Source organism: Garra rufa, chromosome 6, assembly GCF_049309525.1.
Source record: "Garra rufa chromosome 6, GarRuf1.0, whole genome shotgun sequence".
In the NCBI taxonomy this organism is placed as follows: Eukaryota; Metazoa; Chordata; class Actinopteri; order Cypriniformes; family Cyprinidae; genus Garra; species Garra rufa.
Window position 1 is genome coordinate 19,925,788 of NC_133366.1, and position 26,603 is coordinate 19,952,390.

General features: G+C 35.6%; 1 protein-coding gene across 1 annotated transcript in view; it reads right to left on the bottom strand.

Annotated features, from left to right (window-relative positions):
* Nucleotides 1–24,238: 24,238 nt before the first annotated feature.
* The window catches only part of LOC141336876 (spectrin beta chain, non-erythrocytic 1-like), a 40,528-nt gene continuing 38,163 nt past the window's right edge, over nucleotides 24,239–26,603 (bottom strand). The window contains exon 17 of the mRNA XM_073842597.1: nucleotides 24,239–24,338. Within this exon, the coding sequence (XP_073698698.1) occupies nucleotides 24,239–24,338 (100 nt within the window). The remainder of the gene's footprint in view (nucleotides 24,339–26,603) is intronic.

Consider the following 26,603-nt stretch of genomic DNA (forward strand, 5'->3'; position numbering starts at 1 on the left):
GTGACGCTAAAGACTGGAGTAATAGCTAATGAAAATTCAGCTTTAAATCACAGAAATAAATTATATTGTAAAGTATATAAAATTAAAAACTGTTAATAATCCTTTTTTTTCTATATATATATATATATATATATATATATATATTTTTTTTTTTTTTTTTTTTTTTTTTTTTTTTGGAACCTGCGATACTTTTTACAGGATTCTTTGATGAATAAAATATTAAGAAAGAACAGCATTTATTTAAAATAGAAATTTTTTGCAACAATATAAACTACCGGTCAAAATTTGGGGTCGGTTATTTTTCTTTCTTTCTTTGAAAGAAATTAATACTTCTATTCAGCAAAGATGAGTTAAATTAATAAAATGTCATAGTAAAGACTTATATTGTTATAAAAGACTATTTTGAATAAATGCTGTTTTTTGTAATTTTTTATTCATCAAAGAATATAATAAAAGTAATAAATCAGTGTATTAGAATGATTTCTAAAGGATCATGTGACGCTGAAGACTGGAGTAATGGCTAATGAAAATTCAGCTTTAAATCACAGAAATAAATTGTATTGTAAAGTATATATATAAAAAATTTTGAAATGCAATAAGATTTCATATTGCTTTTTTTTCTGTATTTTTGATCAAATTAATGGAATTTTGATGAGCATAAGAGACTTTTTTTCAAAATCTTACTGATCACAAACTTGAGCAGCAGTGTACATGCCATTCAAAAGTTTGGAATCAGCAAGATTTTTATTTTATTAAAAAATATATATATATATATTTTCTGCTCATCAAGGCTGAGTTTATTTGATTAAACATACAAAAAAATGTAACTTTGTGAAATATTATTGCAATTTAAAATAGTGTTTTTTTTTATTATTATTTTAATATACTTCAAAATATAATTCATTTCTGTGATGCAAAGCTAAATTTTCAGCATCATTAGCCCAGAATCCTAAAAAAAAAAATGTCAGTTTCCAAAAAATATTAAGCAGCACAACTGTTTCCAACAATGACTTCTGAAGGGCCATGTGGCACCGAAGACTGCAGTAATGGCTGGTGAAAAATCAGCTTTTCATCACAGAAATAAATGATATTTTAAAGTTGATTAAAATAGAAAACTTATTTTAAATTACAATAACATTTCATAATATTACTGTTTATTACTGACAGACAGACAGACAGACAGACAGACAGACAGACAGACAGATAGACAGATAGACAGATAGATAGATAGATAGATAGATAGATAGATAGATAGATAGATAGATAGATAGATAGATAGATAGATAGATAGATAGATAGATAGATAGATAGATAGATAGATAGATAGATATTAATTTTGGGTAAACTATTCCCTTAATGTTGAGCCCTGCAGAGGTTTATTGACTTTAGAGTTGTCTTCAACACTTTACTCTAACACCCCTCCATTCTAGCCGAGATGTGAGAAACTAGATGACTGGTGCTAGGTTAATTAAAACAGGTGCGTAGACAGAGAGAACCGTTTGGCAATATTACCTGCAGGTAAACATTAGAAATGAGTCACCAGCACCACTCAACATCAGTCTTCATTAGCAGTACCTTAAAAAACACAGCTTTATATGAAAGTGGCAAGACTTCCATGGAAACAGAACAGTTTAACAGGACTGCTCCAGAACAGGCCTAATTAATCCCATGTTATTGGTAGCCGCGCTGAAAGCCCTTTGAGCACAGACAACATTAATTGCATTAGTAACCTCGAGGTGAGTGTTATTTGGTCTCGTGGCAGACTCCAAAACCTCAGTACTGTAATCCTGGGATTTAATGGGAAAGAGTGGTGGCAGCAAAGGTTGTCCTGTTAAGCCTATTGCGGACCAGTTTTGCCGTTTTATTTGTATCGATGTTGGATTTATGTGAGCTAATCGATCGACAAGAGGTTTCAACTTTCCTCAAGTGAGGTGAAAGATGGTCAAATCCAAAGAAAAAAAAAGGTGTCAGATGCCAGAGTATTCTCAAATTAACTAAATGCATGATGAAGCTTGAACGGATCAGGGCAAGCAATAATGATTAGCTTAAACGGCTAAAAGAACAGATCGGCTTACTTCTTAGTGAAGGGTATTAGCATTTACCCACAAGCCACTGATATGCTGAAAGACCGCTTAAGTACCTCCACTGAAGGATTTTTTTTTAAACTGAATGTACTGAGGAGCTGTTGTGTATTTTATTTCATATATATAATTCAGTAGTACACCATGTGAGCTGACATACAACATGTACAGTAATTGCTGAAACAGCATAATAGCATATATCAGTGTGTACACAGGGCTTGAAATTAACTTTTTTACTTGGGAGCACATAATTTCTTTTTAGTAATGTGCCAAACTTGATTCTTCATGGCCAATTCGGATTGCAGATGTTTTATAAGCAAATGGGCTAATTCTGAAAGCCTTTTTTATATATTTATATGAGTAAATATGAGTATTTATATGAGTACATGAACAAGATGTTTATTTTCTCTACTATAGGTAGAGCCATTTAAATTAGAGGCAACCACTGCATTTTTAAACACTCTACAGTATAAACAACAAAAAATAAACACTTCTTTCGTCGTGTATAGACAATAAATGCAGGCATGATCAAAGTAGGCTACTCTTTCAATATTCGAAGTGCAAATAGAGACCGAATTTTTCAAGCATGATACAGAGCTATAGACACTACACAACTTATTATAGACCACATACTAATAACAGCCTAGATATTTTATGTAGCCTAATTTGTGCGCATTGGGAAGTCGCTCTCTAAACGTGGGGTATTAAAATTGCTTTTGAATGCGCGTGCGCGTTTTACTTTTGGTTTCGTTTTAACAACGTGCAAAACTCTCGACGGCATGGAGCGTGCATTCTACAATACAATATATTACTTTAACAAAACCATTTGAAAGTGGGAGGTCACCAACGGGATTTTGAAAAGCGTGTCCCCAGTGGAAATTATGCCCCTGCGTGAGTGCCGCTGAGTTATCATTTGATGTGAATGTATGCCGCGTTGTAAAGTATAATGAGACGGAGGCGCCAGAATTGTATCTGACAAAGTACGCTGTAGCACAAAATATACAGATTTCTTCAAAAGCAGACTGTGGAGACCTTTTAATTGTCCACAATCAAAAGAGAGAACGGCGAACCTGTCACTGTATCAGCTCACAGCAGTCTGTGCAGTCGTTATGCTAGCGAAAGTTTTGTAAAGAAATGAAACCAAGTCGTGCCACAACAAATACATTTTGAGGTCGCGCAGATTAAATTTTGGGAGCATATGCGACCATAACGGTCGGAATTTCGAGCCCTGGTACACTTAAAACAACCAGTAAAGCATTATGATAATCAGTATGTTCAAGTGTGAGGGTTATTTTAGTTACAGTACACATATGCCATCATTACGCTGCATAATAGACTTATTGCATGTTACATATTATGCTACATAATGTTATATTTATGCTAGTGTCAGTTAGTATTCTGCATAAACATAAAACAAAGACTAGAAAATTGTTGACGCAACTGGCTTTGGTATAACATACATTAGGAATAAAATTAATTCACATCAATTCACATATGCACTTTAAAAATGCTGGGTTCAGTCTGTTATTTTCCACCCATTTTATTGGGTTGTTTTTAATATTTTTACCCAGGTGCTGGGTAGTTTTTCTGCACTCTAAAAAATGTTGGGTTATTTTTTTTTAACCCAAATGCTGGTTTCAGCTTTTTGAGTCACTTTATTGGGTTATTCGTAATATTTTTTTTTTTTCTGTAACTAAGCTTCCTGGGTCACTTTTAATGCTGGGTTATTTTTCTACCAAACCGCTGGGTTGAGCCTGTCTCTGATGAAACAGCCCAACTGCTTAGTTACAATCAGATCTTTTTGCATCCTCAGGACAGGAGAGAGCGGTTCTCAGTGCAGCCGAGAACAGAAGGTTCTTGAGCGAAATAAAAGTTTGTATATATTTTATTTCATATTTCAAGTCTTTACTGTGCTATACAAGGATTTCCACATGATGGAAATCATCAGCCTTGCATAAAATTAATTTATTTTATTTGTTATAATACTGAATTTAATTTAATTTGATGTTAAAATAGGTTCTCTAATCTTAGTACTGTTTGTTTGTGAGCAGGTTATGTAGTCAGTCACGGCATCTTTCAGCTACGAGTGAAATTTCGAAGCGGACTGAGGTTCAAAGTTCCCCTGCCGCACAACAGCATTATTTGTTATTTGCATTATTTTGGTGAAAAAGGATTACAGAGAACAGTTGAATACACTTAAATTAAAATGCTATTTTTTATATATATATAATGCTTGTTAACCGTGTTTAATAGTATGTGATATTGTAAATTATGCTGTATTCACCCAAATAAATTCAACTTGGGTGTTCTTGCTTATTAATAAATGTTCATCTTTCGATTATTGCTGTGTGTGATTTTTAATTTCCAGCCTATTTTAAACCAGCAATATTAACTGCAATAGTTTACTTAAATAAAACAACCCAACCAGCTGGGTCAAAATAACCCCAGCATGTGTTCTGTCCAATATTTACCCAGTGCTGGGTTGACAAATAACCCAAGTTGGGGTGTTTTTAGAGAGTAATATTTTGCTTTATGTGAAGACTTTATAGAAATATTTAATTTGTTAACATTAGTTAATGCATTTAGGTATCATGAATTAGTAACTAAGAAAATTATTTTGAACATACATACAGACAGATTTCGTATGGGTTAAATGTTGGTTTACAAAATTACTTTATCAATGTTTGTTTGTTCTGTAAAAATACACTAATGTGAATTTAATAAAAAATGAAAATGAACAATATATTTGTATGTGAAAATTGAATCTTACTGCAAAGTGTTTACAATATTTTTAAATAAAATGTGGAAACTTTCAAATAACTGATCTAATAACTAACATTAAATAACAATATACTCTAAAAACAAAAAAAAAATATGGGTTAAAATCAACCCAGTGCTGGGTGAAGTATGGAAACCCAGCGACTGTGTTGTTTTGAACCAGCTTTCTGGGTTTTATTTAACTCAACTATTGTTTAAAAATTACTATATGGCTGGCTTAAAATGAACTCAAAACTGTAAATTAAAAATCAGACACATAATCACTAAAAGAATCAGCAATTGTCAAAAGGTGAACATTTATTAATAGGCAATTTCAGAAATGTTTATTATTTATTTATTTATTATTATTATTTTTTTTTTTTTACAAATTAATAAATTACAATTTTCAACCTATTTTGGGTTCGTTTTAAGCAAGAAATATAGTAACTTTTTTGAGCAATAGTTGAGTTAAATAAAACTACCCAGATTGTCAACCCAGTATTTCACTCAGCGCTGGGTTGTTTTTAACCCAGCATTTTTTTTTCTTTTTTTTTGTGTAATATGCAATATGTCTGTGACAATATTTCTTAATATTTGTTAACATTAGTTAAAAAACAACTGTTCATTGTTACTTCATGTTCGCTCAGTTCTAATAAAAAATATTAACAGATACAACTTTTGTATATGTACGTATATTATTGCTTTTCGTGTTAACTAATATAATTACCTAATGTTAACAAATGGAACCGTATTGTAAAGTGTTATCCAAATTGTATTTGTTTTCACAGATGGGGAAAGTGGCTGGAGAAGCTGTACAAAACATGCAAAAAAAAAAGAAAAAAGAAAAAAAAAGAAGGCATGTCACACCATTCTCCACATAATGAGTGCTTCCAGTATAGACAGCCTTGCTGATTATAATAGGAACAATTTTACAATTTTATTTTGACATGTACACGTGTACGAACACACAGCAGATGTAGAGTTAACCTATGAGATTACTCACTGTTTATAACCACACAAAAAATGAATATGGGAACAATGATAGTTCTTGAATAAGGTGTAAAGATACTAATATAAAAATAATTTACCATTTTTAAAAAAAGCCTGTAAAAATATTACAACTATTAATACTGTATATTTAAATGCACATTTTGAAACTGCCTCTATGTACAAATACAAGATACAGAGCTACATATGAAATAAATACATCACAGAATATGCGGAGATCAGAAACAAAGAAGAGGGCAAAGGATCAATTGATGTGCTATGAAAACAGTGCTAACCGAGACATCAATCAATGCCACTCTGAATGGCAACAAAAGACTTCTCAGACCATTATACGGCCTCAAAGTCACTCAGCGATTCAGATCAGATCTACATCTGTCCTCCCATGATGAATTTCACGTGCTGCCACGGTCCAGCTTCAGGCTTATTAGGGCGAAAGCCTGTCCAGGTCATCCTCTCGCCCAATTATTTATAATGTTGCTTCAATTCTGGCCTTCCACTTGAGCAAATACAGGGGTCGGACGAAGCGCATTACACCTGTAGCATGGCCATTTCAACCTTTCGCCCAATGCTAATGGAGGTGTGAACAATGTGCTGTGAGCCAGAGATGCATGGAGAATAACATTATCTTTAATCTACCTCCTAGAGGCAGCATAATTACTAGCTTCCTCTATGAAAGTGCAGGTCACAACCACACTGCAATGACCATTCAAAGTAATTAATAAGCAGCGGCATGACCTCTTCAACAGGAAATGAGAGCACTTCAGAAAGCACTAAAGTATAATTTCAACAGGCACGTGCATGCATGTATGTGTTTTAACACTTACTCTGCAAATCTCCATGTCAAATCAGATGTTCAACACCCAATGGAAAGAACCTGAAAGAAATAAAAAGGGTGCCCCCAAGAGGCCACTGAGAAGAGAACGGCCAAGAACGTGTTCCAGCTGCTTTGACAGAGGTCAATAGACTCCCAAACCAGCCAGTTATTTCTACAAGATAGGAAGTCTAGAGAAAAGGAAGATTAAAAAAAATAAAGAGAGCTGTAAAGAGCAAAAGGAGAGATATTCAATTTGAGAGCGAGGGGCTATAAAGTTCCCTGAGTGTTTTATTTGCATGGGCAACGTTTGTGCTTGTCAGGATGGTTTACTGACTTCATTTGAGCAGCCATCTGCACACAGTGGTCTGCCGTGGCGGAGTGTGCACTCACTCATTATCACCTTTTGCATGATTGAAGTGGTTAAACTTGTCCAAATAGAGGAGGAAGGGAAGAGAGGAATGACGGAGTGTGAGGAGCAGAGCAGCACACACACATACTGCATACTCGCCGACTGAAGTATACTCGCGTACAAACTAGTGACATATCAGTTCGTCGAGAATGTTTGGTAAACAGAAACATTACGGGGTGATCAATTCCCCCCACCTCTGGATGTGAATCAAATTGAAATATCACTAGAATCCTACCAACAGTGCCAGCACAAGAAAGGTGACAGCTTGGCTCTGGTTCTGGTTCTGATGTTGCACATAATCTCTGCAGAAACAGCACTAGTCCTGAGGAGCCACAGAAGCTTCTCCACATGCTACGCACTAATTAAACATCTTCAAACTTGAGAACTTAGTTTTAGTTCACCCCAAAATGGCAATCCAGTCATGATTTTCTCACCATCATGTCGTTCCAAACTTATATGACTTTCTTCCTTCTGTAGAAAACAAAATGAGACTTTATGAAGAACGTTCGCACTTTTCCATGCAAAGCAAGAGGATGGGGACCAAAAATGATAATAATGACAACTATCTTTTGTTTTAACACTATTTTGTTCCAATTACCACTGAAATGTAAAAAAAAAAAACTATATATAGAATTTAATGATTTTTTTAACCAAAAATGTTTCTTCTACATTTTTTCTTCATTTATAAAATGTAATATATTTGTTATATTTATTCAACAGTTTTTTCTGGTTCTCAAATCCGATAGGCTGATAAGATATGATATTAGAGTGATATCAAACAGCTGTGTCACAGATTGTAATCAAATCTTTCTGCAGTACTTCTTACAGCAAGGTCATGGCAGATGCCTAAATCAAGTATAATTTTGTAAATATTACTGTTTTTGTATCACGGAATGTAGTTTTAAGAGCTTTCATGAAGCCACCTGAGAGCACCTCACCTTAGCCAGATTTTCTGAAATTTACCACTGGCTCTGATGTTTCTGTAGTGGTTACACATCAGATTTAATTCATTATGGGTAAATCTAACGGTAGTCTTTGGTCTCATTAATCTATTATTTCTTCCAGAGAAGATAGTTTTGGCAAAATCTCATGTTAATGTAAATTTAATGCTGCATATCAGAGCGCTGCCCTTGTACTTTTGACTGAATTGCCTAGCAATATTTAGGATGGCTGTTGTTGTTGTTTATTAAATATTATTCAATAAATAATATTTTATATAAATAACAGAAATTAATAATAGTGTTTAGTATCGAGAAATGGTGCGTGTTCGTCATGGTGATTTTAGTTACATTGTTCCATCATTAGATGGCGACAAGAGACTGTTTTTATGATTCAGCCTTCGAAAGACTTTGAAAAGTTAACGCTATAAAAGTAATTTTTAGTCTCAACAACAGCTTGACACAGCAAACAAATGCACTGAGCAGCAAAATCACCCTTAACAGATTAAAGGATATGAACATTACAACAAAGACAATGCTTTCCTAAGCAGATATTCAAACTACTGATTATTGTGAATACGAGAACCAATCTGAAGAATGAATGCCGTATCAGATGCATGTAATCACACTCGCCTAGTCCATCTCTCTCATAATACTCTATATATAATACAGTTAGCTTTTAATACAACAATACAATAAGCTTTCAATGAAGCAATTCAACATTTCTCCGTTACTAGTTCTAAAGTGACGATTCCGAATTACTAACAGAGGTTTGGGCTCAGCTGTTAAACTGTCAACTTTAGATTTGAATCTATGGTGGAAGAAAGTAGTTCTGCACAAAAGAGGGCTTTTAAAGAATGTTTGTTGTTTGTTTGTTTGTTTGTTTATGTAATTACACACTTGCGCCATCAAACTGTTGTATAAACGCAATATTACACTTGTAGACGTGACATATTGCTGTATATCGGCACGTGATTACCTACGACCCAATCATAGCCGCGCCGATATAAAGCCATATCTCACGTTTACTTGTGTGATATTGCTTATATATTTTTATTTATACAACAGTTCTTTCTGGTCCACAGATCTGACTGCCTGATAAGAGTGTGATATTCTAGTGATAACAGAACTCTGTATCACAGCGAGTGTCATGGTGGACACTTAAATCCACTATAAATAATAAATAATACTGTTTTTGTGCCACGGAATGTAGTTTTAAGAGTTCTTTTTAGGCAAGAATGTACTTGTAATATACGATTTGTTAGGATAAGGATAACATTTATTTTAAAATTCGCTTTAACATTTTCAGAGATGTGAGCTCCAGCGTTCAGTGCTCATGAACCCGCCGAGAGCAGCCTTACCTCGGCCAGATCTTCTAGACTTTGCTGCTGGCTCTGATGTCTCTATAGTGGTTAAACATGAGATATAATTTGTTTTAGTAAATTATTTTGTCTCATTAAACTATTATTTGTTTTATGGCAAATAGTTTTGGCTGAGGGAAAAATCTCATCATGTTACACATTATGTAACATTAACACTGTATATCGGAGCACTGCCTTTGTACTTTTGACTGAATTGCCTATCAATTTTTAAGATAGCTGTTGTTGTTGTTTATTAAATATTATTATCCAATATATTGAGAAACAGTGTTTGTGTGTTGGTGACGTCTGCATTAGATTTCTCATTTTTAGATTAACTATTCCTTTGACGGCTAGGTTGCTCTTAACGATGACAGGAAGCGAGAAGATATTATCAACCGACTCAATTCTTGAGTACTTCTGACATTCATTCTACAGAAAATATGGATCATTTCGTCTGTGTGACAGAGAGTAGCTATTGTTTCAGGCCCTTGAGTGGCTCTGGTAATATTTTCATAAATCAGTGGCCTTCCTGAAGCCAGCTGGAATACTGAATCCCTCATGTTCTAACTGCCCTGGTTGATTTGAGTTCAGTTGTTAAGGAGCAGGACTAATTAGACATGGATTGCAATAACCCTCCCTCTCTCACTTTCCCCCTCTCTCTCTGGCTGGCTCATTAGCGTTCCTGCATTATTTAAACTAATGGAGCAGATTAGGTAAAGCACACACAATCATGCCGCTACTTAAACACAGCCTGCTGCAGCAGCTGGACACACTTGCTCCCTAAAGTCCCGGAGAAGTACAGCAGATGGAATCATGGGATGCGGGTGGTGGCAGTACAAATAGTGTGGCTTTCTTTAAGGGCAGATTCAGGGACATCTGCCCATGCCCGGATTGAACTATCAGTGTTTTAACAGTCACAGCACTGAAAATATACATTAGTTATGAGTGGCTAATATTGGGTTTATTTGAATGGAAATTGACACAGCAGTCTTTAGAAGTGATTTCAACAACATAAGGCAAACAAACCTGTTACACATTCTCCAAGATCTCATGATTTGCTCTCATCTACACACATGGGTGTTTTCAATTGGTTTGCAGTGCATGGTGTGCAAAGATACAAAGAGAGCAAGCATTACCCTACATGTTTACCAGAATTGAAATGCTCAATATTGGCCAAAACACTAGAGGTCTACTGCTTTGGAAGTGTGCCTCTAAAATGTTCAGCAGGCATGCCTTTAGTATGCTGCCTTCGATACAAAATCTATAAAACGTCATATATATATATATATATATATATTTACTAATGCACAGAATTTTGTGGATGGTAAGATTTAGATTAAATAAGTAATTTATGCTCACCAGTGTTAAAACTATATAATAAAATAAAATAATAAAAACTGAAATTAAGCAAAATATAAAATGGTACTTATTTAAGTAAGTTGACAGGGCAATATATAAGGCATATATCATAAGAAAACAAAACTAATTAAAGCTGCGAGCAGCGATGAACGGGCCTCGCACCCGGGCTCACCGCCGACCGGTGGCTTCAGGAAAACAGCAAACGGTGGGTAGTATGCTTTTAATACAGTAAATATAGAAGAAATATGTCATAAGTCATTTAAATGTGCCAAACTTCCCGCTGCCAGATGGTGGCGCTATGCCTATAACTGATTATTGGCATGTAGATGTGTTCAGGCAAGCACTATTATCAAACATATGAAGTTTGGTGCAGATTGACCTTGGTATGTTTGAGTTAGTGAAAGATATGATATATGCTGCTGCCAACAGGTGGCGCTATGATAATATCTGAATATTGGCCTTTAGGTGTCTTCAGGCCAGGACTCTTACCAAACCTATGAAGTTTGAGGTAGATCGAACATTTTATGGCTGAGTTAGAACAACTTCTATGTCCATGGCGAAACAACAAACTGTCAGGCCGCCACGGACACGCCCTTTAACGAAAACTCAAGATCTTCGCAATTTAACATCTCTAAGGCCTCTAGATCAGACTGACCAAATATAATGTTGATTTCAGTAAATCTCTAGGAGGAGTTTGCTATAAACCTCACCCCCTGCAAGGACTTCAGATAATGCCAACAGTGAACCAATATGCTACATTTTCCCTATATTCTGATGATGATGATGATGATTCTTTCAAAATGGGGCGATATATATATATATATATATATATATATATATATATATATATATATATAATATATATATATATATATAAAATATAATATAATATAATATAGGGCTGTCCCCGAATAGTCGAAGATTCGATGCATCGATATGCGGAGCCTGATTCGACCACCGATCTCACAGTCGAATCTTCGCGGGTGAAACGAGCATCACACCATTTTGGCAATATAGGGGTGCTCAATGTCTAACTGCACACAGAACTACTAGATTTTGTACGGACATATTAAGTTATAAACAGCCTTAGATTATGATAATGCAGTAAAAACAAAAGTGAAAAGAAAGAAGCGTTCAATAAATATTTTTAACGTGCTTGTGAACAAATCCAACCACCCCTGTGACAGATTTAATTTTCACTTGCCCTGATCCATGATGAGATGAGGACGGCAGGGATTAGGCGGCGATCACACCGAACGCGTTTTTGCCGTTGGAGGCGCCTCTTTTGAATGGTTTTCTGTTGGCAGTGAGCGTTCTGCGCTCCGTTAATGCGTCCCCGGCGCCTCGCGTTTTTGCAGGAGCGCTCTGAGCGCCTGAAGTTGAAAAAAAATATCAACTCTGAGCGGAAAAACGCCCAACGTTATTCGCGTTCTTTCCCATTGTCCAATCTTTCGGGTCTTAGAAAGTTTACCGTCGCTTAAAAAGTCCGGAGACTGCAAGAAATAGAGGAGAAACCTTTGGTGTCTATCATGGGAAACCAGGGGCTGTATTATTTAGGGTTTCTGCTAATATGACAGTTTAATTAACAGCAAAAAACTAGATTTTAGAGCGTTCGCGCTATAATCCTTTGATTTGACTGACAGGACAGCTGTTTTGGTCGTTGCTTAGCAAAAAAAGGCAGTGCTGTGCGCCTTGCGTTTTTAGAACTAAAAGACGCGTTCTGTCTTTTTATTTAAACCTAAATAAGTTTGTCTGTCAGTTTTGCAGTCAGGCAGGCAGTTTTGGTCGCTTTATTAAAAGTTGTTGCTGTGTGCAGTGTGTAAAATAAAATAAAAATTGTTTTACCCTCCTGCTGACTATAGTGTCGTGTCCCTCCTATCCCATTCACACACACACACATAAGCCTAGATGATTCGACTATCGGTCGACTATAGAAAGATTCGAAAATTCTGATTCGACTATGAAAATTCTTAGTCGGGGACAGCCCTAATATAATATAATATAATATATATATATATATATATATATATATATATATATATATATATATATATATATTATACGTATGAAAAAACATTATTACTTTTTACTAGTGCTGGGCAATGATTAATCACATCCAAAATAAACGTTTTTGTGTTTTGTATATTTACATGTATATATTTATATTTATATAATTTAATATTTTTCTTAAATATATACATGCATGTGTGTATTTATATACACATAATAAATATAAAAAGCACACATATATTATGTACACAAGAAGTTGTTTTGAATGCAATTAATCATGACTAATCATTGCCCAGCACTACTTTTTACTTTCACCACAATATTTTTAGATTTAATAAACAATAAATTAAATCCAATAAAATTCATTGAATTAAACAATAAATACATTTTGCTTGAAATTCCACTTAAACTGAAATGAGCCCAGATTTTACATTTTGAAGAACTTCACATATGTATTTTAACCTATATTTTTAAAAGATCTCTCTTACAATATATTATAGAAACAATCAATGAAAACATTTGCAACACACTGTATAAAAAATGCATTTAGAAACCAACACAAAACCTCAGAAAAACACTGTTAAAGTAATTTTACACTAAAGACTGTCACTGAAGACGTTTAAAATAACTATTTAGAAAGTTTCCCACTAACAAGTTGTCTCACACAAAATAGCACTTTAATATTCCTCTTCAAACTAGTTTATGACACAGTATTGCATAATAGTTGACTTGTCATGCAGTGTGACATGCATTACTTTAACAACTGTTTAACAACATTTAAATGTTTAACAACATTTTTTGAATCTTTTATTATTAGGCTATTATACACATATTTTACACATTTGTACTGTAAAAAATCCATCTATTTTGGTTGCAAATGAATTAAAAGTTGCTTCAAATAGTCAAAAACATACAACATTCAATGACATTGAGAAATGTAGAAATGTTCATGAAAAAATGACAATATAATAACAACAATTTGGAAAAAGTTGACGAGTACGCTATTTGTAAATGAATGGTATATATCTTAAGTCATATTATAATTACCACCTGAATCGGTTTGTGAAGAATCTATCAGTCAAGTTCCCAAATCCACATGTTCACCTGCAGCCCAGGTGAGCAGCAAAACACAATGCTGGCCAGAACACGAACGCAGGTACAGTCCAAAAACAGAGCTGGATCAAATATTCAAGACATGTGGAACAAACTAAATCCTTTAATGACTGTATAAAATCCAGTGACCACAAAAAGCGGTTGCATCTTAGTAGAAAACAAAGAAAATCCCAAAAAAGGTACAAAAGATCAGCAGTCTGGAGCGTGAGCAGAGGCCCGACTGAGTTACAGCGAGGAGAGAAATGAGCCCAGGAGCAGTGATTATTGATGTTACAAACGCTAGCCACGGACAGACAGAGAGAGAGAGAGAGAGAGAGAGAGAGAGAGAGTGGGTGTTGGAGAGTGTCAAGAGGGAGGATGTGGGGACTGTTTTTTCCCTCCCCTCCTCAGAGCGATCCAGACACACTCCTCACCCCGTTTGTGCAGCGTCTTGCATCTCAAACAAATCCATATTGTTTTCTTTCAGTCCATGCCGCCTCTTTTCCTCTCCTCCTCCTGTTTTGTAATATAAGCTTGACTCAATACTGCGGTGCCTCTCTTGCCTGAGCTGAAAGACCCAGTTTCTCCCGCTGCAGCATCCACGATGAGAGAAAAGCATGAGGAGAGAGATAGACGGAAAGCGAGGGAGAGAGACGAGGAGGGAGGGGGAGAGAACCATATTGAGAAAGAGAGAGAGAGGGGGAGCCTACGTAGTTGCAGGCGTCACAAGGACAACACTAGGCTTTTAAAGCGGGCAGGGAAGCGAATACGAATGAGTGGCTGAGGCAGAGGAAAGCTAGAGGTTCAATAAATGAAGGAACCAGCAGTGAGTGATCAAAATCTGCATTTTTAAAAATAACGGATCTAAAAGGGGTTTTCACAGCAATGTCATAAAAGAATCATTTTTGGTTCCCAAAAAAACCTTTCTATGATCAGTTCTTAAAAGAGCCATTTATGTAAGTTGTAATTTTAAAAAACAAAAAAGGAAATTGCAAATTTTTACTTTACAATTCTGGCTTTTTTCCTTCCAATTCTGAGTTATCTCATCTCATAATTCACACGAATTGCAAGGCAGTCAGAACTGTGAGATAAAAACCTCACAATTCTGAGGGAAAACTAAGAATTGTGAGATGTTAATGTTATAAATATGAAGCTGCGAGAAAGTGTAAGTAAGAAAATTGTAATTTAAAGAATCTTTTTCCACTGGATGTAAAAGTTCCCATGAAATCAAAATTTAAAAATTGTTTTCTGGCTTTTAGTATACAGTGGGGGAAATAATTATTTGATCCCCTGCTGATTTTGTACATTTGCTCACTGACAAAAAAAAAAGATCAATCTGTAATTTTAATGGTAGGTATTTAACAGTGAGAGACAAAATAACAACAAAAAACATCCAGAAGAATGCATTTCAAAAACGTTATATATTGGTTGCATTTTAATGAGTGCATTTGATTTGATCCCCTACCAATCAGTAAGATTTCTGGCTCCCAGGTGTCTTTAAATACAGCTAACAAGCTGTGAAGAACTGAAATCCTGTAGTGCATGCAAGGTTCCTCTTACTAAAGAAAGCACTCTCTAAAGGAAGTGCTCCTAATCTCAGTTTGTTACCTGTATAAAAGACACCTGTCCACAGAAGCAATCAATCAATCGGATTCCAAACTCTCCACCATGGCCAAGACCAAAGAGCTGTCCAAGGATGTCAGGGACAAGATTGTAGACCTACACAAGGCTGGAATGGGCTACAAGACCATTGCCAAGCATCTTGGTGAGAAGGTGACAACAGTTGGTGCGTTTATTTGAAAATGGATCTCCCTCGATCTGGGGCTCCATGCAAGATTTCCCTGAAGGTTCAAGTTGCCAAACATCAGCCTCGAAACCTTAATAACATGGAGAGGATCTGCAAAAAGGAGTGGAACAAAATCCCTCCTGAGATGTGTGCAAACCTGGTGGCCAACTACAAGAAATGTCTTGACCTCTGTGATTGCCAACAAATGCTTTGCCACCAAGTACTAAGTCATGTTTTGTAAAGGGGTCAAATACTTATTTATCTCATTAAAATGCACACTACTAAACACTACAGTGACCTCTGCCCTCACAAGGCACTCGGCGCTCTCAGCCTTAAAGCCATTTAGGTCAATCATGGTTATTCCTTAAAGAGACCCTGGGGTGGAATGGAGCAATGGATCCAAGGAAGAGTGAATGACCATCCAGAGACACAGGAATTAATTATCCAGTAAACTGATGGTTAACTACACCATCACCAACACCAGAGAGACATTTAAACTAAGACAATAATGAGATACTTCAGACCAGAAAACATCTGAAAGGAACAACAAGAGAAAGCAAATAATAATAATTGCATTTAGTCAAATTACTGACTGCAGTCTGTACTATGCACTGGGGTTGCATGGTTTGGGGAAAACAAATTGTAATTTAAATTGTGATTATCCAGATTTCTAAAAAAAAAAAATCCAAGTTTGCTGTGCTTGTTTGTAGTGCTGCACAATTTGGCAAAAATGTTGTATATAGAATTATTATCATTGTTCTGATAATATGTGAATATGGCTATAATAGTAATAATGATAATAATAATAATAATTATTATTATTAATAATATTCTTATTAATAGTAGTAGTAATATCATTATTATTGCTATTATTGTTACTACTAACGGCTCCTAATCTCAGTTAGTTACCTGTATAAAAGACACCTGTCCACAGAAGCAATCAATCAATCAGATTCCAAACTCTCCACCATGGCAAAGACCAAAGAGCTGTCCAAGGATGTCAGGGACAAGATTGTAGACCTACACAAGGCTGGAATGGGCTACAAGACCATCGCCAAGCAGCTTGGTGAGAAGGTGACAACAGTTGCATGGGAGGATCTTGTCAATGATCTCAAGGCAGCTGGGAGCATAGTCACCAAGAAAACAATTGGTAACACACTACACCGTGAAGGACAGAAATCCTGCAACACCCGCAAGCTGCCCCTGCTCAAGAAAGCACATGTACAGGCCCGTCTGAAGTTTGCTAATGAACATCTGAGTGATTCAGAGAAGAACTGGGAGAAAGTGTTGTGGTCAGATGAGATCAAAATCAAGCTCTTTAGCATCAACTCAACTCGCCGTGTTTGGAGGAGGAGGAATGCTGCCTATGACCCCAAGAACACCATCCCCACCGTCAAACATGGAGGTGGAAACATTATGCTTTGGGGGTGTTTTTCTGCTAAGGGGGACAGGACAACTGCACCGCATCAAAGGGACGATGGATGGGGCCATGTACCGTCAAATCTTGGATGAGAACCTCCTTCCCTCAGCCAGGGCATTGAAAATGGGTCGTGGATGGGTATTCCAGCATGACAATGACACAAAACGCACGGCCAAGGCGACAAAGGAGTGGCTCAAGAAGAAGCACATTAAGGTCCTGGAGTGGCCTAGCCAGTCTCCAGATCTTAATCCCATAGAAATCCTGTGGAGGGAGCTGAAGGTTCAAGTTGCCAAGCGTCAGCCTCGAAACCTTAATGACTTGGAGAGGATCTGCAAAGAGTAGTGGGACAAAATCCCTCCTGAGATGTGTGCAAACCTGGTGGCCAACTACAAGAAACATCTGACCTCTGTGGTTGCCAACAAGGGTTTTGCTAAGTCATGTTTTGCAAAGGGGTCAAATACATATATTACTCATTGTAAGATTGTAATAGGGATTAATTACATAATAATTTATAATTTAGCTCAAAGGGAATCGAATATGATTCAATAGGGAATTTGAACAGAATCGCTGTTTTACGGCTGTTTCAGAGTCGACCCGCGATTCTTTCACAAGCCATTTAACAGGAACTCTGCAATGGATATTACTATCCAGAATATAGTGAAAACACTATATATTAGCACAGTAGCAAAATCAGCAGTTTAAGGCAGTAACTTGTAAGCACGAAACACAAGATACTTAATAAAAATATGAATTTATTGGATAAACCTAACACATACAAACTAAACTAACATAAACACACGCATTCACACAGGTTGCAGAAAGAGAAAGTGAGGAAAGAATGAGTTTAAAGGAATGAAAATCTGAAATCCCAAGTTATAGCAATGTGCAATTGCTTAGACCTGAACAACCATCAATCACTTAATTAACCCTCGTATTGAGTCTCTCAAAGAGGTTATTAAACTTTATCAAATGCACCAGTTCAGCTAGAACCTGGAAGTTACTTGCGTTGCCTTTGTCTGTGAAGGGAATTCCTTTCGTCGCTCGTTCCAGAAAGGGTTTTCCCCGAGGTTGCTGATTGGTTGGTGGTCGGTCAATGTGATGTCTTCTTGGGCGTTGGCTGGATATGAGAGATGTGCGTGCGCTGTTAAAGTTCAGGTCCGCGAAGACGTTTAAGTCGGTCGCGGCTTGCACAAACTTAACTAGACACGAAACTCTCAACGGAAAGAAATAAAAAAAAGATTAAAGAAAAAAAACAGAAGTGGAATGATCTCCTCATGTTTCCTTTAGATGAGGAGGCTGGCATTCAGGCCAGGCGGCGTCGAGACGCCGCGGCGCGAAGCACGTGAAGAGCGTTGTAAGGAGTGAGAAAAGTTGCAAGAGATAAGAGAGAGATTTGAGGGTGTCCTTGAGTTTTTAAACTCAGCCTTTGGACACCTCCCAAAATGATGTCTTGACCAATTAGAACATTGGCTGAACTCCGGTGGGCTGCTGGTTTCACCTTCCAAACCACAAATCACAATGTTATCTTATTAGTCCCGTGATCCCAAATTCCCGCTCTTTGCAGAGATAAATTTGGACATGATTTCTATAACAAGACTATAATACATTTCGCAAAGAATTGAATTACAGGAACATTTTGAGAATGCGATTTCCAACTCGGACATATCAAACATCAATATAAACCATTAAACTATTCAAGAGTTATCAAAAGGGACATACACAATGAGTGATTAAAACATAATAGACAAATGTATGGGTTACATATATGAATAGGAAATTATGCAGAGAAATGATGAGTTGCTCATGAGTCCTTTAAGCATAATTTTGGGTGCATATGTACATCAATGGACAGTTTTCTGTGCCCTTCTGTGAGGGTCTGTTCTCTAAGCTGGGAGGTCAAAAGTTTAGGGAAGGAATTTCCGTTGTGTCCTGTGTGTGGGGGAAAACCAACCATATCGCTAATGACTTTAATCATGTGATGTTCAAAATGTGCATCTCTTTGACCATTAATCTTGGTTACTTGCTCCAAATTTGACAATCTCCTTATTCGAAGGATTTGATTATGAAGAAGTGTCTTTGTGTTAATTTTGCAAGTTCTTGGTTAGTTAGGTCTGCTTCAGGCTGGCGTTCTGGCGCCAGCTATGAAACGTCAGATTTATGACGGGCCTCTTGGAATGTACGTCTGTAGAAGTGTCCTAACTTCTAATAGACTCTCTTAAATTGTCTGATTCTCGCTGAAATACTACATCATTAAATGCAAATTAATACACTTTTTTCTTGTTATTCTGTTTCTCATTGTTAACATAAACCTACCATTAAAATTATAGATTGATCAATGCTTTGGCAAACGTACAAAATCAGCAGGGGATCAAATTTGTAACGCCAGGCCAGCAGAGGGAGTCCTTACTCACTCTGACTGTTGTTGCTCCCTCTGCTGCCTCGTTGGTTACTTCCTGTTTGGTGGGCATAAAAGGCAGCCATTACCAAACAGACATCGCAAAGTAGGGGTGAGCGGGGCACAACCTAACGCGGGGTTAGTTGTAACACATGTGGTTCAAATATTTCCACACACGCTAGCATAACCAAATTTACTGTATTTACTAGTTGCCATGGCAACACTATGCAGAGAAAAAAGAACGCCAAAATTCAAAAGCATTTTGAAGATATCGCTGAATATTTATTTTACCATAGTAAAAGTACATTTCTGGCTGAAGTAAACTTTTAATTTCAGTTTTTAGTATTCATTTAAAATTAGACAAAACTGCTATTATTTTAATCCCCAATTTGTTATTTATCAGTTTAGATGGTTTATTAATGCTTCGCAAACCAGCAGAAGACACTAACCTGTTTTAAACTCCAGTGGCGCAGATGGGGAACATTGTAACACTGTGTGAAAATATGCCCCGCTGTTATTAAACTACGATATTCTGTGACATTAGCGGTGCAATTTACACTATTTACTTCTAAGGATTTTGATAAGAAACCACAAGAAACAGGTGAATAAAGGCTGACAATCAATGTTTAATGTTCAGAAGTTATTATTTCAAGAAAGGTAAAGCATTTTGGCTCGTTTATTTGTGTCGTGTTCTATAAGAGCTGTGTGTGGAGGAGTGGAGTGTTTTTCTGAATGTCTAAATGTGTTTCATCTATCTGTCCACATTGTTTTGAACTACTGTACAGCTGTGTGTTACGATTCAGGGCCGTTCCAAGCATTGTTGCGATGTGTTCATTGTCAAACTCCAAAATTAGATCATTTTTATTTTTTAAAAAAACGTCATTACTTCATTTGAAAAAGTTAACACATGTATTTTACTGACAAAATATTTTAGTTTGTTGTGTATATTTTTTTAATTCGATCAGATAACATTTTAAGATGTCATAGTGTCGTGTTACAACGTGCCCCTCAGATGTTACAATGTACCCCACCTACGGGGCATGTTGTCACGTTTCACTTCCTTTCTTTTGAGGTAAATAACGAAAAACGTATATACTGTAAATATGAAACAAAGCGATATATTTGTACTAGACAAGTGTGAAAATAATGTGGATTAAAATTGTACTCTGAACCCCAAGTGGATTTACATAAACCGCGAAATTCAAAAAGTGTTAGGTTGTGCCCCGCTCTCCCCTATTGTTTTGCTGTTGTGGACTCTACCAAGCGTTTCATTGTTTTCTTGCCATTGCCATGTTTTGTTTTGTTTGTTAGTCATAGTCATAGTCATAGTCTAGCCTAGCCTTGATTCATAGTTTTGTTTTATTTGTTACTTTGGACTGCCCACTTGGATTTCGACCCTCGCCTGTATTTCTGGATTACGCCTTTGTCTCGTCACGGATATAATTATTTGCTTTTTTTCGACCTTGCCTGTCTTCACCACGATCTGCCTAATAAAGCCTGCAATTGGATCTTATACGCTGTCGTCAAGTCCTGCTTGTTACAAAATAATTTTTTCCCTTACTGTTGATGTTACCCAAAACTGGATTAAAAATGCAAAACAACAGTTTTATTTGTAGATGCCACTTGCTGAATTAAAAATGAAGGTCTGGTTACAAGACAACAATGTTGTCCCATTTGAAATGTTCACTGTTGCAGCACAGCATGTTCTGTTTCAGATACCGTTTAAAAAATATATAAGTCATATTTAGTCTATTACTGCAGAGGCTGCAGTTAAATTGGACACTTACTATGTTTAATATGTAGGAAGCAGAGTTAAACAAATGCTTTGTAATGCTATGTATGCTATGCTATCCAGAAATCAAGTGTCACGCAATCTCATTACGTTGCATATTTCAGAGCACTTTTACACTAGAATTTACACTTCGTAAGAGAAACCTACATATCCATTGATTTTGATAGGCAGGAAATATAAACAGTTATTTAGCATTTTTTATCCAAAAATAAAAAACCGAATGAGAATTGTATTGTAATTACAGCTCAGTATATTGTGGACATACAGTACAAAAAGCCACTATGCTGTTCATAAACAATATGGCATTGCATACATGGGATGTATTTCTTTTCTACATCTGATTTCCAAAACACAAGAGAAAGTGATTCAATGTACTCGGCCCATCTCTGATCATTGTGTTCTCAGTCTCCACACGTGTTTGACAGCTCTTAGTGAAGGCAGAGATCCGTCCTCAGCCCTGAAGTCAACACACACACTCACCCACACACTGCTGAAGTTCCCTCTCTCTCGACTGAATAAGTGATGAGGAGGCCTGCTGAATAATTGAGCATGAGAAGACAAGAACCAGAAAATCCTAAATAAACCTGCAGGTTTGGGCCACACCGGGAGCCTCCTACTGTACAACTGCTTTTACATGGCATTTACCCACAGCTGTTCAAAGTCATTTCAAGACACAAACTAAATGCCATGTGTATAGTATGCCTTTTGTAAAACATGAGTATGTCTTACCTGACTACAAAAATGTTTTTCTACAGTCCTAAAATGTTGTTTATCACCTAACAGGAGTCAAAATAGTTGATTCAGCTTTAGCAAATAACTGAACAACCGACAGACCAGAATACACAGATACCACCAAATTACACACAGTACTAATGAAAAAAGGTCCAAAGAGATTTCTAAACTTCCAAAAATTGTAAGCATGTCCTAATGAACCCACTTCAGCATACTTGATGTTTTTAGATTATAGATGACATTTCGGAATTCTAGTTTAAATTACAGTTTAATGCAATTAGTTGAACTTAAGAGTGCTTTTTTAACCACTTAAGTATACCTTTACATTTTATTTCATCAAATGTACAGCATTTATTGTAAGCTAAAGTATGCCATTTTATTTAGTGTCACTTCTATTAAAACTTGTAAGTCATGTATTTAACAATATATACACTGCCAGTCAAAAGTTTTTGAACAGTAAGATTTTAAAGAAAATCTGCATTTATTTGATCCAAAGTACAGCAAAAACAGTCCAATTTTGAAAATTCCTACTTGAATATATATTTTTATTTCTGTGATTTCAAAGCTGAATTTTCAACATCGTTACTCCAGTCTTCATGTGACTGGAGTATCCTTCAGAAATCCTTCAGGAATCATTCTAATATTCTAAATGAATGTTCAAGAAACATTTATTATAATTATTATCAATATTTAAAACAGCTGAGTCCTTTTTTCAGGATTCTTTGATGAATAGAAAGATCCAAAGATCAGCATTTATCTGAAATAAAAAGCTTTTGTAACATTCTACACTGTACCATTCAAAAGATTGTAGTCAGTATATATATATTTTCTTTTTTGGGGGAAAAGAAATCATAGATTTTTTTTTTTTAGCAAGGATGCTTTAAATCATTTATAACTTTCTATTTATAAAAAAAAAACATGAAACATTCTACTCAGCTGTTTTCAATAATGCTTTTTGAGCAGCAAATAAAAATGATTTCTAAAGGATCATGTGACTGGAGTAATGATACTTAAAATTCAGCTTTGAAATCACAGGACTATAATATTAAATTCTATTTTATTAAATTAAATTATAATATTCAAATATATTCAAATATAAAGCAGTTATTTTAAATAGAAAAATACAAAATGTTCCAAATGGATCAAATAAATGCAGGCTTGGTGAGCAGAAGAGACGTCTTTAAGAACATTAAAATCTTACTGTTCAAAAACTTTTGTTTTTTAAACTTTTGTAATGATAAAATTGTAATACAGCACATTTAAAATATTAACGTTAACTCTATCAAATCAAATAACACACTACCGTTTAAAATAATCTTTACATGTGCTTTAGTAAAATAAGTGTACTTCTTTGAAGCATTAAAAAGATGATTGAAACATAATGATTTAAATTGTACTTTAAAGTAAAGCTTTTAATTTAACATTACTACAAAGTGCACTTATTAAAAGTGCACTTAAGTAAGTAAACATAGTCATGAAAGTGACCTTAGATTTATTTAAAATATATACTTTTAAGATTATCAGTGCACATTCAATACAATAAATTGCACTTCTTTTTCACAAGGATCAGCAAAATTTCCTGCAACAGTTTTCCACAGTCAAATGTAAATGCTGTGTCAATCACAGTCAATCAAACATATCTTTGATTGTTCAATAATGCACAGTCAAATGGAGCAAAGTTTTGGACCAAAGAGCTTTCAGTGACCATTAAAATGTCCTGCAGCTCAACTACACTCTTAAAAACAAAGGTGCTTCAAAAGGTTCTTCACAGCGATGCCATAGAAGAACCATTTTTGGTTCCACAAAGAACTATTTAGTCAAAGGTTGTTTAAAGAACCATTTTTATAATCTGAAGAACCTTTTGTGAAACAGAAAGGTTCTTCAGATGTTAAAGGTTCTTTATGGAACCATTTAGACAAAAAAGGTTCTTCTATGGCATCGTAAAGCACCTTTATTTTTAAGAGTGTAGCTTGAGTAGATAGCAAAACATATGACTTTATTACATCTCAGCTGATTAGGACACAAATCTTTAATTTGTTTTATATGTTACTGCATGTGAACGAAATGCTTTGTATAATACTAGTTACCAAGAACAGGAGAAACAATGCTAAATCCTGATAAATTGACTTCAAAAACCTGCCTGCTGTCCAGTCTTAACTAATGCACAGATTTACTTACAGAGAGGCAAAGACCTTTAGGTTCAAAAACCATCTCTTACACAAGCGTCATACAAAAACAAAGACAAAGCATGACACAGTTTTTATTGTTTGTGCTCAGCTGGCACTCATCCTACCTCATGGCAGTCTTGTAGAAACCTCTGGAGCTCCCACTGGTCATTGAGTTTGTGCAGCCACTGCTGAGCGTGTTGACGGTTCTGGTTCCCTCTGTGAGAAGCACATAAATACATAAACAATCAGAAATGATTTGTGATTAAACAGTAATAAACTCTTATTAGCTATATGCAACTGTTTCATAGTGGAGTCGTCTTTTAAAGCAGAAGGTAGACTGGGCCACAATAGATTCCATACACAAATGCTCTTCGAAATCCGATTTCACGCTCCTCACTGAGACTGCATTCAGATCAGTGACCGTGGATTCTCAGCGAGTCTCTTTGTTATGCCTCTATGGAAAAACATTTTAAATTCGGTGTGTCTATAGGAGCAGCTGCACGTTCTGCCACAGTGAAATGGAAAGATACAGATGTCAGGTGGTAGGACAACAGCACTGCTTTTACAATGAAAGTGCAGCACGGTTTCATTACCAATGCTACTCGAAGAATTAAATACAGTTTATCAAACAGCTAGGTTATTTTTAAGAAACCTAGGCATTTTTTATATTGAAAAGTTCACAGCTTTTTCCAAAATAAGCTTATATTGAAATTTAAATGTAATTTGTTGTTAATTTGCAAGGTTGCAATTTGTATTTTCGGATTTACAACCTCTTAGGCAAAAGAAATTCAAGCGCACTGCATTTATATTACATGCAATTAGTTGAACTTTTGAGTGCTTTCCTCAAGTGGAAAATCTTTACATATAATTTCATAATTACTTGACCCAGGACCACAAAAACAGTCATAAGGGTATTTTTTTTAAAATTGAGATTTATAGTTGAATAAATAAGCTTTTCATTGATGTATGGTTTGTTAGGATAGGACAATGTTTGGCTTAGACACAACTATTTGAAAATCTGAAATCTGAGGGTGCAAAAAATCTAAATATTTTGAGGTATCACCTTGTCCAAAGTTCTTAGAAATGCATATTACTAATCAAAAATTAAGTTTTGATATATTCACGGTATGACATCTATAAAATATCTTCATGGAACATGATCTTTACTTAATAACCTAATGATTTTTGGCATAAAAGAAAAATTGATCATTTTGAGAAACCAAAAAATGTATTGTTGGCTACTGTTACAAATATACCTGTGTTATGCAAGACTGGTTTTGTGGTCCAGGGTCACATGTGGTTAGTGTACTGACAAGCATTTGTAGTAAATAACTCTCTATAGTAATTTTCTCTTATAGTAAGTTTTTTTTCTTAAGTGGCTTAAAGGATTAGTTCACTTTCATAACAACAATTAACAGATAATGAACTCACCACCTTGTCATCCAAGATGTTCATGTCTTTCTTTCCTCAGTCGTAAAGACATTGTTTTTTTGAGGAAAACATTTCAGGATTTCTCTCCATATAATTTATATGTATGGCACCCCCAAGTTTGAACTTCCAAAATGCAGTTTAAACGCAGCTTCAAATGGCTCTAAATGATCCCAGCCGAGGAAGAAGGGTCTGGTGAAACGATCAGTTATTTTCAAAACAAATTGACAAGTTATATACTTTTTAACCTCAAACGCTCGTCTTGTCTCGTCTCTGCTTAGCGCAAGAGCAGTCTGTGTGATTCGGGTAAATACAGTAAGGGTATGTCGAAAAACTCCCATCTCATTTTCTTCCCTAACTTCAAAATCGCCTTACATTGCTGCAAAAGTACTGACCCAGTGTTTACAAAGTGAACATACAAAGAAGCTCAAACGGCCTTTACAAAAAAAAGGTAAAAACAGCATTGTAGGACGATTTTGACGTTGAAGACATAAACAAGATGGGAATGTTTCGACATACCCTAACTGCACTGACCCGGATTATATTGACTACACATGCGCATTGCAGTGATGAGACAAGACAAGGATTTGAGGTTAAAAAGTATATAAATTGTCAATTTGTTTAGAAAATAAAGATAGATAAGACCCTTCCTCCTCGACTGGGATCGTTTAGAGCCCTTTGAAGCTGCATTTAAACTGCATTTTGGAAGTTCAAACTTGGGGGTGCCATACATATCCATTATATGGAGAGAAATCCTGAAATGTTTTCCTCAATAAAACATAATTTCTTTTCTGACTGAAGAAAGAAAGACATGAACATCTTGGATGACAAGGGGGTGAGTACATTATCTGTAAATTGTTGTTATGAAAGTGAACTAATCCTTTAAGTACAGTTCATTACAAACTTACTTGATAGATTTGAAGTACATTACAAGTGCACATTTCAGAATTGCAAGTTTGTATCTCACAATTGTGACTTTTTCTCAGAATTGCATATTTGTATCTCACAATACTGACTTTGTAACTCACAATTGTGACTTTCTATTAGGGCTGG